Below are 17,518 nucleotides of genomic sequence, written 5' to 3'. Positions count from 1 at the left end.
CCTGACAGATGACAGCTGGAACACGTCATCTGTGCACCACAACATGCAGAAGTTTCAAGGCATGGAATACCTACCTCCTCTGCCCCAGGCGCAAACACCCAGGACCCCCAGTGCCTCGGGTGTCTCTCTGCAGGATGGAAGGACAGACACCGGGCAATGTCAGGTGCCCTGTGCATGCCCTGGGTTCTAGTCACACTCAGCCCAAACATGACTCCTGCAGCCATAGCTCCACACAAGGAGCAAAGTCCCAAAGAAATGCCCAGTCGGCAAATAAGGTCACTGACTTGTATCAAGTAAGGACAGAAAGAAGGCCTGTGACCTGCAGAGAAAAATTTCCAATGACAGGCTCGTTCCAATCAGTACGGGCTTCAGTTGTCCCCCAACAAGGAGTTAATCAGCCCAAACAGCCCATGGCAGTCCTTTCCAATTAAACAGCTTTGCTGGATCTTTTCAAGAGAATGTTCCTAACTGGTTCATACAAACATGAAGCCAAACAGTTGCAATAATATGGCATAAAGAACATTCTTCAGGTGATTAAGTGAATCAATACAAAACCACTTCCTGACAGACATACTGGAGACCAGCCAGGGAAGGGAAACGACACTGGTGTTAGAGGGCAAAGTCTGCAATATTGCAAGTTTCAGCTTGACTGAAACCATGCCGTACTGTGAAAACTTCATGATAAAATCAGTGCCACTGCACCTGTTGCAGCCAGGATCCAAAGTGGGACAGTTATTCACGTGCTAATATACGGCACAGCCGCAGTCTCAGCAGAGACCTGGACCCTTACCAGCTATCAAAGAGTCTGAGTTTGCACTGTTGAAAGACAGCGCAAAAGAAATCCAACAGGGGCCTTGTCTCTGCACCCAAAAGAGAAGTCCAGTGAGAGGAAAATGGTTTCTCAGTGCGGAGGTCGCCAGGACCCCTGAGCATACCTGCGATGATTCCGTCCATCTGCTCCAGGGCAGCTTCTAGCACGTGACTGGCATCAGAAGCCATGAGTCCTTTTCTCTCCTTTGTCTCCTTCTACTGAAGATTCAAACACAGCACAAAGGAAAAATTAGAGTATTTCATGTTACATACCCAAGACCACTGAGCCCTCTCATTCCACCATGGTAACTGCACTCTCATAGGAATCTGAGTAGCCCACAGTGGGTTTCTGCCACCTTCCAGCATGGGTACTCCATGAATCTTTAGCAGGTGATCCCACTTGTTTCTGTCACGAAAAGCCACTGGGGCTCTCCAGGGTCACCTGTGGCAGCGAGGTGGCGATTACCACTGCCACCATCATCACAGTCCCAGCTCCAGAAGCTGCAGCCACCCCGGGGAAGGCTCGAGGCTCCCCTAGGGCTGCAGATCGCACACAGCTAGCGAGGACTCCATCGGGACGTGCCCTGCAGCCCTGGGTCACAGCAGGCATTTGTGGTCTTATACCTACATCTGTCCCACTACTGAGGTGCTCTCCTAGGGCAGGTATGATCCAGGCTGAGAGGCCTCAGCTCCCACTTTCACTTCTCACGTGGGCCAGTGGGCCCCGTCTAGGAAGGTTTCAGGCACACTGTTGGGGGAGAGCACAGTCCCTTACCATTTTAGTCCTTCCTACTCCACCCAGGACCATTCAAGGCGCAGAATCCCATCTTCTCAGCACGGAAGAATTTCTCCAAAAATACACTGTCTAGCCATTTCCCTGATGCTGGGCCTCCCTTCTAATGAGAGAGGTGGCAATTGGTTCCATCTCCACACAACTCTGCCTCTCAGCAAGGTCTTTAAGCTAGACTGTCTTCCTGCAGCCTCGTCTCATTTTTCTTACTTCCCACCCTCTCCCTGGGTGTCAGGCAGAGACTTACAAGAGCAGTTGTAATTCTGAGATTTAATTCGCATCTGTAAACTGGAGGCAGGTGCTATTGTTTGTCTGCTCATTCAGCAGAGCCCACATGTGTGCCCAATGGGCATAAGTGCTGTGGAGAACAGAGGCAGGGCTCCCAGATCCAAGGGTGGATAGAGCAGGTCAGGCAACAGGAGATCTGTTGCTCCTTTCCCCCACAGAGTTACATCTTCAGAGTGAAGAGAAGAACGTGAGCAACCATAGGCAAGTGGTTTGGAGAGGGTGTGGATAAGGATGTCCAGACCACAAAGAACCATGCTGAATGGCACCAGGCAGAAACAGTCAAATACTCTGGGTTCAAAGCTGGCTCTGCCATTTCCTGTGTGATCTCTGAACCTCAGTATCCTTTTCTGTAAAGTGGGGAGGATGACAGTACCAAACTCATAGAGTTGATGTCACAGTTAAATGAGTAATTAACATTTCATTAAAAATGCAGGCCTTCCATGTAGTAAGGGCTCAATAAACATTGAGCCACCAGGGAAGTTCCAATAAACAGCCATTTTTAAATGACATATTTGTGCCAGGATAGTTCACAGGATGAGGGACTTTAAAGTGGGTCAGGTTTAGGGAGGGGGAACCTAGATATGTCCAAGAGGCTGGCCCTGTGGGGGAGGTAGGCACAGCAAAGCAAGGTAAGCAAGTTGGAGGGGGGAGGGGGAGGGCTCTGAGTCACAGGGGCAAAGGCCAAAAAGGGACAGAAATGCAAGAACCAGGGTGCAGTCAGCTCAGGGGAGTGAGAATGGGGGCTCGTGGAGGAGGTGGGAGCCTCCCTGGCACCTTGGGGCCGTGGCAGGAGCCAGGCAGGCTGCAGCAAGGAGCAGCCAGGTGGCTCAGAGCACACACGAGTGTAGGTCTCAGGGTCTGAGTGGAAGTGAGGCTGGGGGGTGGGGGTTGGAGAAGAGGCAGCAGGAAAAGGAAGGAAAGAAGAGGGCCAGTTTCAGCACCTTCACCTGCTTAGCCATACAGACAGTACATGAGTGAAACCCATCCTACCCTCCAAGGCCTCCCCAACCACTCCCAGGAAGAAATCCAAAGTCCATACCATGACCTGCAGAAGCAGCTCGGCAGTATCTGGCCGGGACAACCCCACAAGGCCTGCCCCTCTGACCTCCCTGCTTTGGCAGCCTCAGGCCCTGTCCACTCCCCCAGCACTCCGAGCCCCTCTGCCTCCCCTGAAACTGCACCTACCATTCCTCTGCCCTGAGATCACCTTCCCGGGTCTCTGCACGGCTGATCCAGCCTCATCCTTCAGGCCTCAGCTCTGAAGTCTCTTCTCAGAGACGCCTTCCTTGCACACCTGCATCTGAAGCAGCCCCTTGGCAGCACAGCAGTTCCAAAGTGTCTTGTCCATCTATGCTTCCTCGCTGACTGGCCTTGCAAACCCTCTGCCTGGAAGCTGGCGACCCTGTCTGCTTTGTTCACCGCTGTGTGCCCAGCAGAGTGACTGGCCCAAGGAAACTTAAGAGTAAATAGTTGTGAATAAATGATAGAGCTGTATGGCCAACACTGCTTAAACCCTGCTGTGCTGGGAACTGGTGTGGAGGGGATGAATCAGACCTCAACCCTATTCCCTCAGACCACGCAGTGTAGTGGAGAAGACAGAATTAGGAATAATTAGGATGCAATGTGAGGTATGCTGATAGAGGCTGGCATGTAGTTTCCCTGGCCCATAAGGGCTGAGGAGGAACTTTCTCAGCAGATAAGGGTGATTCCAGGCAGAGAGGGGCAGTGTGTGAAAGGGAAGGAAGCGTGTAAAGACAAGATGTAGGTGGCAAACGTCAAAACGGTTGGCGAGATTATACAGGAGCACCCAGCTGCTCACTGTGAGTCAAAGCCCTCCACGGGATTTACGTAAGCGTGACTCGGGCAATTCAACAAGAGCAGCTTGGGAATCACACCCACAGCATCAGGGATCTGGATGCGTGCTGGGCAGCTCAAGTGGCCTCAGGTGTAAACTTGATAGAGATTTTTTTAAGAGAAGGACCTTGTATTTCAGTAGACTGGCTCCACTGGGGGTCTTAGTCCTGGGGTGCAAGGTGAGAGGTCAGTTAGAAAGTGCCGAGCCCTTTAGGACACCTGCAACAGAAGGGCCATAAAAACGACCCACAGGCCCTCTGCCTAAGGATGAGTGTGTACTTGGCAGACGGCAAGTTGGGTGGACCCGTGGGAGCTGGCAACAAGTGAAACATGAGTCAAAGGTGTATCATCTTTACAGTCCAGAACCTGGGCCAGTAAGACTGGGAGTGCTCAGGAGCCGGAACCTGCTTTGGGCAACTGATGAGCTCAGTCCTGGGTCTAAGGTGATGGCAGGATGCAGGGAGAACAGGCTCTGCCAGCCCCTGTGAGGAGTTAGTGGTGTGAGGTACCGGGGGAACCGCTGAAGGGCCAAACACACCACAGGAGTGACGTCTCCAGGCCCATCTGTGAACACGGACACTCTGATTGAACAGGGAAGCCATGATTCCGTTTGCCAACCATTCCCTTTCTGGCAGCCTCAGCCATTTTCTCCCCTCACCAGTTTGGAGCTCCCCATCAGTAACGCACCCTGGGACAGTCCCTGCTCTCAAGGAATTGGGGGTCTCAGAAGCAAACGTGTCATCCAGCTGAACTCAGTGTGTCTGTTCACCCCACAGTGACACAGCACCTCCCCAGGAACCTGGGTTCGTCGGGGATGTGGAGGTTAAGTGCACAGAGCACCAGCAGCTGCCTGCGAGGATGACTCCGCAGAGAAGCAAGGTGATGAGGGTACACTGGGAAAGGCAGCAACCCCAGGGCTGGGAAAGAGAGCAGGATCCAGGACAGCCCCCAAGCAGGTGGTGGGGAGGGGAAGAGAAATCATGTTCGTCACCCGTGAGAGCAGGCTGCGGCAGCCACTCAGGCAGAGGAACTGATGGTGTGCCCTGAGGACTTGAAGGCACCGCCACAAGCCCAGGAAAGAGAGGTGCAGGCAGAGGAGGACATGGTGCTCTTAACACCATCTACTGTCTACTGACAGTAGCTAAACCGGCCAAAAGCTGTTTTCTCTCTGGACACTTGGACTATTAACAGAGCCCTGCATTTGACCCTGACGAGCTGGCAGTCTTCTCACACCAAGAAACTGGCTCACACCGAGCTGCAGAGATAAGGTAAGGAATGTTGTTTAAGGAAAGGTGTGGTCCATTGCTCATGCATCCTTCTCTTCCCCCACAGGCCTCTCTAGATGCTGTCATCCTCCTACCTGTCATGGTGCCTGATGTTGGGCTCCCTTCAACAGACCCTCTCCTCTGCTACCAGCCAGGGAGGAAACCACCGTGCAGCTGTGAGTCCAGCTGTGATAGGTACCAGAGTCAAGTGATCTGCACCACACAGAGGGCTGTTTGGCACTTTGAACTTGAATAAGGGGCAGGGTTAGGTGACATTTAGAAAATGAGCCACAATTAGCCACCCAACGCCTGGTGGCCTCTAAGGCAGTTACTTAGATATGGTATTAACTACCTTTGTGTTCAGCAAAGGAGGATCAGAAGTAGGCAGGAACAGCTGACTAAGGTAAGGCTTGAGCAAGTAAATCTTAACTTGTCTCCATCCAGGCTGAAATGCAAGCTGCCATTCCATTTAGTAAAGGTGGTTAGAGATGCCAAGTGTTTTGGGCAGTCAGAGTGTCCTGGCTGGAGGAATCAGGAATAGGTCTCCAGTCCTGGTCCCTCCAGCGTCTGCTGACTCCTCACAGCAGCAGACAGACGTGCCCCAGCATTCCTGTACAAAGCAAGACCCGGGGAGGAACCCTCAGCCAAGAATCCACGACTAATGAACTCAGATCCATCTCAGACCTCTTCGGCCCTCAGCGGCCAACAGGTGGTAAAGAAGTATCACCACATACTTTGTGGTTTGTTGCCACAAACCGGAGACTTTCCCCACAATTTACTGGTCATCCATAAACCACAGCGGCTGGCTCTTCAAACGGTCATTTAAAGGAATATCTGTTTTTATTCCTAAGCTGAGGAGACAGCTTCTTAAAAGTATATGGGAAACTTCTATCTTTGGGATAATAGAGCAAGAAGCCATTTTTAGCATTAAAAAATAACAACAATAAAGATGGAGGATGATATACAAAGACAGCTGATGGCAGTGCCTACATTTTCTATCATATCCCATATCAACCAAGATTAAGGTTCTTTTTTAAAGGACAAATAAGAAAGAACGTAGGGTTTATAGCCTAACAGTCTTGAGTTAAAACCTGGGCTCTGCTGCATGACGACTGTGGGCCTTTAGGCAGATTACTTAACTTCTCTGAGCCTCAACTGTCTCATCTATAAAATCAGTATAAAACTGACACCATTGTTATGGGCAAAAGTAAACAAGAGACAGAGCTCAGAAAAATACAGGAGATTGAAGTCAAACATCTAATTTAGCTACCACTGAAACAATAGTAGAGGAATTTATTTTGAAAGACATAAGCCCACAAGGACATGGAGAATGTGATAAGGGACACAAGGGAGATGCCAGGGCAATAGCTATGCAGCAAGCAGGAAAGAGCAGTGAGTCCATGTGGGAGGGCTTCCAAAAGCTCTGAAAGACTTCTTCAGTAATAAGAAATTAACGGAATATCTAATGCATCTAAACAGCTTAAGAAATTTATAAAGTTGAAGAATTTAATTTCATGATAAGAAAATGCAAACCAAGCAATGACAAAAGAACTCCGAGAAAACCAAAAATAACATTAGTCCTTGCAACAAAACACCGCATATACATGGATTTAACAGAAATGGCACTGACGGATGTGGGGATGGAAAAGTGCTTGTGAGTGATGGCAGCAAGATTGGAGGGACAGCTGATTCATCTTCCAGGGTGGGAATTCAGAAGTCACCAGATAATGACAACTGAAAAAAGAATAAAGTAGCAGAACAAGCATTTTTTCTAGTATCATGGATAAAAATACTAAGAGTTTGAAGTGGCTCCATCTCAGGAAGAGCAATAGGGGTGTGCAGATGGGGAGATGGCCACTTTAACAAATCGTATACAATTATTTGAGCCTTCACATTGTGCATATATATAGTAGTGATTAAAAAAAAACAATCAGAAGGATTAAAAGAGATAACGTGTGTGGTGTGCCTGGCACAGAGTCGAGATTTGATTGATTACTGGGTACTCATTTCTCCTTGTAGCTACTGTATATCAGGCAAGTGTCTGTAGCTGCCTGCTGAGAGTTTATCCAACATTCTCTCAGTTAATCCCCACGTGCCACTTAGGATTTATTCTCCCCCTTTACAGACAGATAAAACAAAGTGTCTGAGGATTCGCCCCATTTTTCCTCCCTTCCTTCCACTTTTCCTTTGAGGCAGGAACCCACCTAGTAGAGGGCTTTGAGCACAGGAGGGTCTAACTTACCTTTTAAAAGGATTATTTTGGCTGCTGCTTGAACTGGGGGTAGCGGGGTGAAGAGGTGGGGAGGGGTGCAGCAGTGAACACAAGAAAACTAGGCAAGAGATAAAGGTAGCTTGGACCAGAATGCTTGTGGTAGATGTTCTGATCCTTAATATATGTTGAGGACAAAGCTTGTAAGCTCTACTGATAGGCTGGGTGTGGGCAGGAGAAAGTGAAACCCCAGGCTTTTGCCCTGAGCTTCTGGGAGAGTGGGGAGAACTGTGGGAGCAACAATGCTGGAGAGGGTGGGGTGGGAAGGGTGTGAAATTAGGAGGTTGGTTTTGGAAATATTCAGTTTAAGATGCCCAGGGACACCTAGAGAGAGATGCTGAGTACAGTAGCCATTTGGAAATTCAAGATATTTGGAGAAATCTAGACTGGAGATATTCTGGGAACCGTTTGCATAAAGGCAGTATTTGAACAACCACAGGAAGTAACTTAAAAAATAGTGTAAGACCAAAAAAAAAAAAAAAGGCTCCAGGACTCTTTGAAACACTCCAAATGTGCTGTCAGGGAGGAGAATCAATGAAAGGGACGGAGGAGGAACAGCCAGGAGAACTGAGACAGGGGTGCAGCATAAACCATGTGAAAAGTTAGCAGCCGAGGACAAAACCAGGGGTGCCACGTGCTGCTGAGTCAGCCCAGAGGCCATCTTCTCTCCAGCGACTCGCTGGGGGTGACCTCACCTGCTCCACAACCTCACCTGCCCCGGCCTTACCACACCCTGGACGGCAAGAGCCTGACTGACTGCCCTGCCTCCAGACAGCCTCTCCACTCGCCCTGCACTGCAGGCTCACTGACTCAACGCTCCTCAAACCTTCGTGTTAGAAGCACCTGGAGAGTTAATGGCGCAAGAGGCTCAGGTGATCCTGAGACTGACCAAAGTTGATGGAATGCAAACACAGCTCCCAACCGGGCACTCAACTGCTTGTGGAGAGTTTCAGGGTCCCACCACCAGCCAGGGTAGAATTATGATTCTTACCAAATTGATTCAACCTACTCAGCTGCAGCTCTACGTGTCCATCATACACCATGGCAAACCTCAGCCCCATCCCAACCAATGTCTTACCATTAGCAGGCAGATTCTAAGCATTAACTGTCTGAATCCAGGAGCTTTCCAGCTTTTATGCCCATGCTGGTTAACTTTCCATCTTCTCTTTGAGCCAACTCTTCCAGAAAACCCTGTGTACAGTCAGGTCACTTGAGATGGCTGTTCTCTTGCTCTCTGTACATCCTCTGCCCAACCAGTGCTTGCTTCACCCTTATCTTAAGTACATGACTGACCTTCCTGCATACTTGCCCCAGGTAATGATAGTGTATCAAAGGGCTGGTGAGGGGCGTGTCCCTCTAGTGGTTTCCCGGTAACTAATGAGCCCACCTGACATCAATTCCCCCTGTAATTAGTAATCTCTTTCTCCCAGGAGCAAAGACTGCCACCATGTCCTGCCTGCTGTCTGCTGTACAGGGTAGGGAGTCGCTCCAGGACCTTGCTTCAGACATGTAAGCAACTCTGTTAAACTACTCATGTTTGTATCTCTATTATTGACTCTGGGCTCTTTCTTTGGTCTTGAAGCTGGGCAAGCACAGGCCTTACAGGCTTACAAAATGCACCATGCTTAACCTGCTCACCTAAATGTGATCACCCCATCTTTGATCTTGCAGGAAAAGGCCGAGAGCAGCTGTGCACAGCCATCTCCCTGCAAGCCTTCCTTGTGACTGGGCCCCTGAGAGCATCCCCCTTCCTGGCCTGGGAAATCCCATGGACAGCTGAGCCTGGCAGACTATAGTCCAGGGGGTTGCAAAGAGTCGGACACGACTTAGCAACTGAACAACAAACATAAAACAGCAGGAAACTAAAGCCTGGAAGGTTGTGGGGGCTTGGAGGAGGAGTGGCAGCAGGTGGCCCACCACTTTCCCCACACCTGACACCCACCTCCCTCCTTCTTGGCCTCACACTCAGCAGGCCCCAATACATAGGGTCTTCCCCAAACCACCTCAGTGATGCCACCACAGTCTCCAAGCCAGAAACCCAGGGGTCAGCCCTAGCCTTCCTGTCCCTCACCCACATCCAGTTGGTCACCGTGCCCAGTAAAGTCTCCTTCCTCACCCACTCTCTGATCTGTCCTCTCATCCTCATCTGTCTGGCTTCAGGCCCCATCGTCTCCCATCAGAATGGCTGCAATGGCTTCCTGGCTGGTTTTCCTGCCTGCAGGAAAACCCATGCCCAACTCATCCTCCACATTGGGTCTTGCACAAATCTAACCATAGTACCTCAGCTCTTGTACAATAATTCACCTGCTTCCTGTCACCCAGGAAACCACCCAGAGAGGAAGTTAAGGACCCAGGAGATAGTCGAGTGTGTGCTCTGTAGCCAGGCTTCCGTTTGAAGCCACTTTTTTCCCATCAGGGGCCAGACCTTGGACAAGTTCCTAGCACACTGAGCTTATTTCCCTATCACAAAATGTAGGTGGAAACATACATGTGGTAGGATTGTGGACATTCCATGAGACAATGCATGTGGAAGCCCTTTGCATATAACTGGGTGAGAGTTTACAACCACAGCAGTTAAAATTCCTTAGATACAACAGCCAAACTGGTTTTACCCCCACTGCCTTTACTCTAAGGCTTGCTCAGGATGCAATGTTTTTGGCCAAGACCCCCTTCCCACTTGCTCCATTCTCTCTCCTCTTTCAAGGCCCAATTCCAGCATCACTGATTCCAGGATCCTCTTCTTCCCACAGATAGAAGTGACTGCCCAGGCTCGGTTCCCCTCTCCTTGCTCATGCCACACTCCCTCACAGAACTCTCTAGAGCACTAGCCATGTGGGGTCCTTTGTCTGAGCAGTAGCTCCTAGTAGGCAGAGCCATGTCTCTGAGCCCAGAGTGGGGCCCAGCACCTGGCCCATAGCAGCCAGTCAGCTACACTTGTTGGATGGATGAAGAGAACCACACATTTGTCTGAGGAAGGCAGCTGGAGGCTGACCAGGAGCAAAATTCCTTTCTGTCTGTGTATCAGTGAAACAAGTTGTCTCCTTCCAAAATACAGCTGGACAGGGACAGGATAGACATTCCCATTCCAGAAGGGAAGAAATGGAAGAATAAAGGTCACTAGTCTTGACTGGCGGAGAAGGCAATGGCACCCCACTCCAGTACTCTTGCCTGGAAAATCCCATGGACAGAGGAGCCTGGTAGGCTGCAGTCCATAGGGTCGCGAAGAGTCTGACAGGACTGAGTGACTTCACTTTCACTTTTCACTTTCATGCGTTGGAGAAGGAAATGGCAACCCACTCCAGCGTTCTTGCCTGGAGAATCCCAGGGACGGGGGAGCCTGGTGGGGTGCCGCCTATGGGGGTCACACAGAGTTGAACACGACTGAAGCAACTTAGCAGCAGCAGCAGCAGTCTTGACTGGAAGCTGAGAGGCTCCAGGGATGGCAGGCAAGTCTGCACACGGGACCCTGAGGCCGGCTGAGGTCCTGTCCAGCCTTGACGTCTTTGTCTACAAGGTGATGGGCCTGATGGTGCAGAAAAGCATCACACCTGGCTGCAGGGCCATGGCAGGGCCCACAGACACCTACGCAGTATCAGGACCCAAGGACGAGGCCACGGCCATTATTTTTCCACCAGGACAGAGGAGGCAGACACAAAGAGACATCCTGTCAGGACACTCCAGAGGAGTTAGAGCAGGGTAGAGGGACCTGGATACTGAGAAAGCTACCATCAGAATTGGTGACTGCCTTTCTGAGTCTAATAAAAGCAAAGAGGTGGAGCCTTGATTTCTTTTGTCAGTGAATAGAAGCTTAAACAGCCTAAGAAAAACTGCACAGGAGAAAATAAAAGAATGCCACTTAAGGTGAACAAGCATGTTTAACTTGTCCTCATCTAATCATGGTATCAGTCACTCTAATAACAAGCATTTGTTTAAAGCTTTTGGCTGCAGAAATGTTTTTCACACACAAGGCTTCTCATTCCCACCTAAACATCCCAGATCAGACTGTTCAGATTAGTGACACAGTTAAGCTGAGCCCAGTGGGTGCCAAGATCCCTCAGACTCACCGAAGGGTCCAAAACCTAGGTGCAGGCTGGAGTTGCAAGCTGGCAACAACGGACAGATGCAATATTTCTTGCCTGGTGTCTTTTTCCTGCTGTACCAGGTTAGTGAGTTATGTGCGCTGGGCATTCCCAGCCACTCCCTGTTGGGCGAGTTCCAAAAGATCCCTAAGAATATCTGTGCTGGAGCCCGGATCTGCTGAACCCACAGGAAGGAGTCCTTTTGCTTTCTGGCCCTTCCATTTAAAGCCCTGCCCAGCTCCTGTCACGTCACTGCTCCTCCAACAGCCTCCTTTGGCACGTCTGAACCCAGATGCTTCCACTTAGCATTTACCCCAAAAGCACTCACCCTTCTCACCAAACCACAGCCCTTTAAATAGGGCTGCATGATCCCAAACAGCTCTTCCACCAATGCGTCATAGGGGATTCAGTCCCAAAGCTGAACACTATTCTCTGAAGAAAGGAACGAACAGCACCGGGTACTGAACCTCACATCCAGACACCAGAGTCTGACTCCCCTCAGCTTAGCTGTTCCCCAGATGCAGGACTGGCATGCTTCTCTTCCTTGGAATGGCAGGCTTCTTCAGAGAAACGCCACCCCAAAGACAGGAGCATGAGACACAAGCCCCACCCACAAGGAGGAGCAAGGGGCCTGGGTGGGAAATGGGTGTGAGAAGGTGTGAGAAGGTGCGAGGTTGTCGGGCTCACACCCAGACAGCACAGCAGACATCCAGGCTAAGGGACAGGGAGAGCCGACATTGAGTTTCCTTCACTGCTTCTGCTTTACCTGCCTGACTGTTCTCACTTCCCATTTTCTGCTCTTGACTTTCCGCCCCCAAGCTGGTCTTTTCCCCCAATTCAAGGATTTATTATTGTGTAAAGAGGCCACAACAATCTCAGGGATCAAGGCCATGGGCCTTAAAGTGAGGCTGTCAACGAATGGCTTGGGCAGATCTCAAAGGACAAAGGATACAGGTGCTCCATCAAGGAGAGGAATTGGGAGACCAGGTGATGAGGCAGGAATCTGAGCTTTTGGGAGGAGTGGGATGGGGAGCTGGACAGTGTCCAGGGGGCAGAGCATCACCAAGCCCCCCATCAGTTTGCTCCTCAACACTGTGCTTACGACAAGTACATCCGTATCCTCACTACAGCCACCCAGAGAAGTCGGGATGGGAGGTTCTTCTCCTTCCTGCCAAGTCTCAGAAGAGTCTGTCTGAGGGTGTCCCCATCAAGGCTGGGATGTGAAGGACCAGACCAGACAACAAACATCTCCCCCACTGGAAGATGTAACTGAGACCGTGGTGAGCCCCACAGCTGGCCAGCCACCGTCCATCAAATGATGGCAGTTCCCACCACGCTAGTGCAGTCTCCATCTAGCTGTAAAAGCCACCTGTCTCGAAGGTCACAGAGGGTTTCCTCCCTCCCTCTTACAGAGGCAACAGCCCCTGTAAATAGATTTTGTCGTCATTATCTCATTTAATCTTCTTGGTAATATAGAATCCTGTGAGGGATGTAGTACAGTTATCAGCCCCACCAACAAAAGAGGCACCTGAGATACAAAGATATTAAAACAGTGCCAAGGTCCCACGGCTGAAGTTTACCCACAAGGTCCTGTTTTTTACCTAAGTCCGCATCTGCTCTCCCAGCCATACTGCCCTAACCTGCTGATTTGCTCAATGCAGTTAAAGAGCTGGAAGATGGCCAAGTTGGTTTCCATGTCCAAACCAGAAGAGCTCAAACTGCTACAAACATGAGACTAATCACTGCTCTGCGATTCTTCATGGGGACTCTGCCCATTGCCCGCCTCCAACTCTGTTACAAGACAGTATCTTACCTGAGAAAAGACAGACAGAAAACAGTTCTCATAAAAATGTACGACCCCCTCGCAAATCAATATATTATTTCTTTTGGATTATCTATTTAACAAATACTATTTCCCCCCCTTTCATCAGTGAAACACTGTGGTAGATGCTATGAGAGGAAAAAAAATAGTGAATTTAAGACTGTGATTTCTCTCCCCCAGACCACGAATCTTTCATCTCTCATCCATGTCAATTAGACTATGAAGGCTTCGTGTAGAATTTGGCCTCTATCTAGGATCTGTGAGCCAAAGCTAACAAATCTTGTCTTTTGCCAGCTTAGACTTCAGAAATTCATAAATTAATGGTCTAATTTTAAAGCAGCCATGGTATGCTTTTGTGAAAAGAAAAACATAATTTCCCTGAAATTCCCATCCTCTCTAAAATTAAGTTCAGATGGCAATTAACTGTGAGATGTCAATTCTCCGATGTCACTAGCTCAACAAGTAAGTTTGTATTAGTTTCAGAAAAGTGGAATTGCGAAAATCAGCCATTTCCTGAGAATCTTATGGACAATGAAGTTCACCTTGTCATCCATTCATTCAAGCTGATCAACATCCAAGTGGAAGCTCCTGGGTGCCTGGCACCATGGAGACCCTAGGGATTTCCAGGGAGAAAGACAGACAGACACACACACACACGCACAAAGCAACAACACAGCAGGAGGTGTGCTCCTGGGAGAGGGAAGTTCAGCAGAGTCAGAGCAGGGCAGCAGCAGGAGGAAGGAAGGACCAGTGCAATGTGGGAAATCCTAGAAGGCTTCATGGAGGAAGTGAGATTTCTCCAGGTGGACTGCAGGCATTGGTGCAAATACATTGCAAGACTAAAGAGCATACTCTCAAGGTATGGGGAGAGGTGGGTATACATAGAGCTCCCTGTGGCCAGAGAACAACTGGGAAAGAGTGGCAGCAAATGAGCCCAGGACTAGCCTGTGAAGGGCCTCTCACAGGATCTCACCCTTAGAACTTGGCCTTTATCCATCAGACACGGGGAACCACTGACAGGAGCTACCTAGAAGCTGCCTGTTTTTCTCCAGCAATAATGCAGAAGCAAGGAAAGGAGTACCCCAAGACTGTATATTGCAATCCTGCTTATTTAACTCATATGCAGAGTACATCATGCAAAATGTCAGGCTGGATAAAGCACAAGCTGGAATCAAGAATGCTGGGAGAAATATCAATAACCTCAGATATGCAGATGACACCACCCTAAATGGCAGAAAGCGAAGAGGAACTAAAGAACCTCTTGATGAGAGTGAAAAAGGAGAATGAAAAAGCTGGCTTAAAACTCAACATTAAAAAAACGAAGATCATGGCATATGGTCCCATCACTTCATGGCAAATAGATGGGGGAACAATTGAAACAGTGACAGATTTTATTTTCTTGGGCTCCAAAATCACTGCAGATGGTAACTGCAGCCGTGAAATTAAAAGACACTTGCTCCTTGGGAGAAAAGCTATGACAAACCTAGAGAGTGTATTAAAAAGTAGAGACATCATTTTGCTGACAAAGGTGCGTATAGTCAAAGCTATGGTTTTTCCAGTAGTCATGTATGCCTGTAAGAGTTGGACCATAAAGAAGACTTAGCACCGAAGAATTGATGCTTTCGAATTATGGTGCTGGAAAAGACTCCTGAAAGTCCCTTGGACAGCAAGGAGATCATCAAACCAGTCAATCCTAAAGGAAATCAACCCTGAATATTCACTGGAAGGACTGATGCTGAAACTGAAGCTCCAATACTTTGACCACCTGATGCGAAAGGCCAACTCATTGGAAAAGACCCTAATGCTGGGAAAGATTGAGGGCAGGAGGAGAAGCAGATGACAGAGGACGAGATGGTTGGATGGTATCACCGACTTAATGGATATGAACTTGAGCAAGACCTGGGAGATAGTGAAGGACAGGGGAGCCTGGTGTGCTGCAGTCCATGGGGTCACAAAGAGTTGGACACGACTGAGTGACTGAACAACAACAATGAAAGCAAGGACCTGGGGGAAGGGTCCTTCTCAGAGAAGCTCTCAGGGCTCAATGGAAGCCTCCTCCCGGAGTAAACCAGGCTGTGACAGCCTGTTCCCTCCCCTTCCCCGCCTCAGGAATCCTCCAACACTCTCCCCGCTTCTCTGACTCACCTTCCCCTTTCACCACACCCTCATTTGGACAGTGAGGATGGAGGCCTCTTATTCCGGGCCGTTTGCAGTCAGCATACAGGACCATCCCCTAAATCTCTGCCTGCCTCTCTCCTCCCACACCCCCAGCTGCACCAAACCTGCTCCAGGGTTCACTCTGCCTCCCAGACATGAGGGGGGATCGGTCGGGAGGAGTCAGGACGAGTCGTGGTCAGAAAGGCAGAGTGAGCTGGAGAGCAGGTGTCTCCCCTTCCTCCTGCTCACCGACATGAAACCACGCATATAGCTCCATCAGACACTCTTGCACCCAATCTTTAACCTCGAACTTCCTTCCTCTCAGACTCCTCTTGAGCAAATGCCCATGCATCTTTAGGAAAGGGATCCCTCAATTCCCTTTCCACCTCAAACCTCCCCTGCGTCCCCTCTGACCCCCTAATCTGTCACCCCTGAGGTCCAACCTCTTAATTATTCCCTCTCTGGGCTTTTTATTATTTAATTATTCCCTCTCTACCCCGCTTCTGCTCTTTCCTCCTAAACCCTACAGACATCAAAGCCTCTGCCACCCTAAAACACTTCCTTGGGCCCGCATCCCACAGCTACCATTTCATGCTCCTTCTCTGCCAAAGAGCTCACCTCCCACTCCCTCCTTGATGAGATTTCCACTTTCACACCTGAAGGGCTCTCTCATCAGAGCTTTTTCAGTTCTGATTTCCCTGAGGGGCAGCACGTGCAGGGTGAGTTTAAAGCACAAGCTGGAGAACCAGACTGCCTGGGTCAGAATACCCGCTCCCTACCCTCACTGGCTATGCACAAGTCCTAGGGTAGGACGCCTGCTCTCTGGTACTTCCTCAAAGTACTTCCTCAAAGGTGGTCGTGAAGGTTAAATGAGACCAGTGATCAGTCAGCATCAGCTGGGATTGCCTTCCTTGGTAAACCCCAGGGACTCTCCTCCTCTGGCATTTGGGAACAAGTGTTCTCGGGGTCCTTCCTTCACTGAATGCCCTGCACTTCAGCTACTCTCACTGCACAGGTGAGAGGGCTGATTCTTGTTTCCTTCTATGGTTTCCCCCTTGGACAGACCATATTCCATCTCCGTGGTTATAACTCATATAACACTAGAATGTTCCTATATGCTCCAGACCCAAATACCCAAAGACTCACCAGCTTTCTGGCTACATTTTAGCAGTCCCTGAGATTCAGCATGATCGGAAACACTCAGCATGGTCCTGCCCCGACTTGAGAGCTCCAAGCCTCCTGGAACTGCATACCCTGAACTTCTTGGGGTTCTCCCCTCCGCCTCCCGCACCTTCACACAGAGGCCACGTCCCTGGGCCTCGCTCTCTGAAGGGTGTGCTTCTCGGTCTCAACCTTCCCACTCCAGCTGGGGTTCAGGTATTCAGAACTAGACACTGAAGGGCCTCCTCTCACCTGAGCAATACCTGGCCTCTCCCATGACAGTCCAAGCTCCGCAGTCTGGCATCCAAGCCTGATCCCAAATTATCCTAGACATAGGACAGTAATAATAATGGCTGCCATTTGTTGAGCACCCACCCTGCTTTGAGTTAAGCAAGTGTATGTTATTTCCTATCTCAATAGTCAGAACTGTTACTCTCCAAATTTTATAGACAAGGAAACTGAAGCTTGGAGACACTAACCACGATGGGAGAATCACACAACCAGGGAGTAGATGAAATGGTATGTGAACCCAGGCAGTCTGATCCCAAGGTCATTTTCTTTTTTTTTTTGGCCGTGACATGTGGTATGCAGGATCTTAGTTCCCCAACCAGGGACGGAACCCGCACCCTCTGTACTGGAAGCACAGAGTCCTATCCACTGGACTGCCAGAGTTCCCTCCAAGGTCATGTTCTTAATCATTCTGCAGCACTTCTTTTCCAAGCCTGGTCACTTCCAACTACATCTTTCTGAATTCCTGATACTCCAGCCACAGGAGAGCACTCTCATTTTGCCATGCCTTTTCATGTTGTCCCCTCAAGCTAAAGGTCCTTTCTCCAGTCTGTCCAACAGGACTAATTTTTTAAGGTCCATGAGTCTCCTTCCTCTAAGATAGCATTCCTACCATTACCTGTGCAAGAGAACTTCTGCTGAGACCCAGAGCACATGCTCACACCTTCATTCCGTTTCCATTTCGTGTTGCCACTGGGGACAGCCAGTGGGAGGACCGTGCCAGTCTGTCTATCC

The 17,518-nt window shown here is 49.6% G+C and overlaps 1 protein-coding gene across 7 annotated transcripts in view; it reads right to left on the bottom strand.

Annotated features, from left to right (window-relative positions):
• The window catches only part of PPFIBP2 (PPFIA binding protein 2), a 166,407-nt gene that overhangs the window by 132,197 nt on the left and 16,692 nt on the right, over positions 1-17,518 (bottom strand). For 6 of the 7 annotated variants that reach the window (XM_070383864.1, XM_070383861.1, XM_070383863.1 and 3 more), the window contains exon 2: positions 936-1,029. In XM_070383864.1, coding sequence (XP_070239965.1) covers positions 936-999 — 64 coding nt within the window. In that variant the 5' untranslated portion in view covers positions 1,000-1,029. The remainder of the gene's footprint in view (positions 1-935; positions 1,030-17,518) is intronic. The other variant, XM_070383862.1, reaches the window with a different exon arrangement.

This window comes from Bos mutus, chromosome 15, assembly GCF_027580195.1.
Source record: "Bos mutus isolate GX-2022 chromosome 15, NWIPB_WYAK_1.1, whole genome shotgun sequence".
Taxonomy (NCBI): domain Eukaryota; kingdom Metazoa; phylum Chordata; class Mammalia; order Artiodactyla; family Bovidae; genus Bos; species Bos mutus.
The sequence above is the reverse complement of the archived record's forward strand: the minus strand, read 5'-3'. Positions and strand labels throughout refer to the sequence as shown.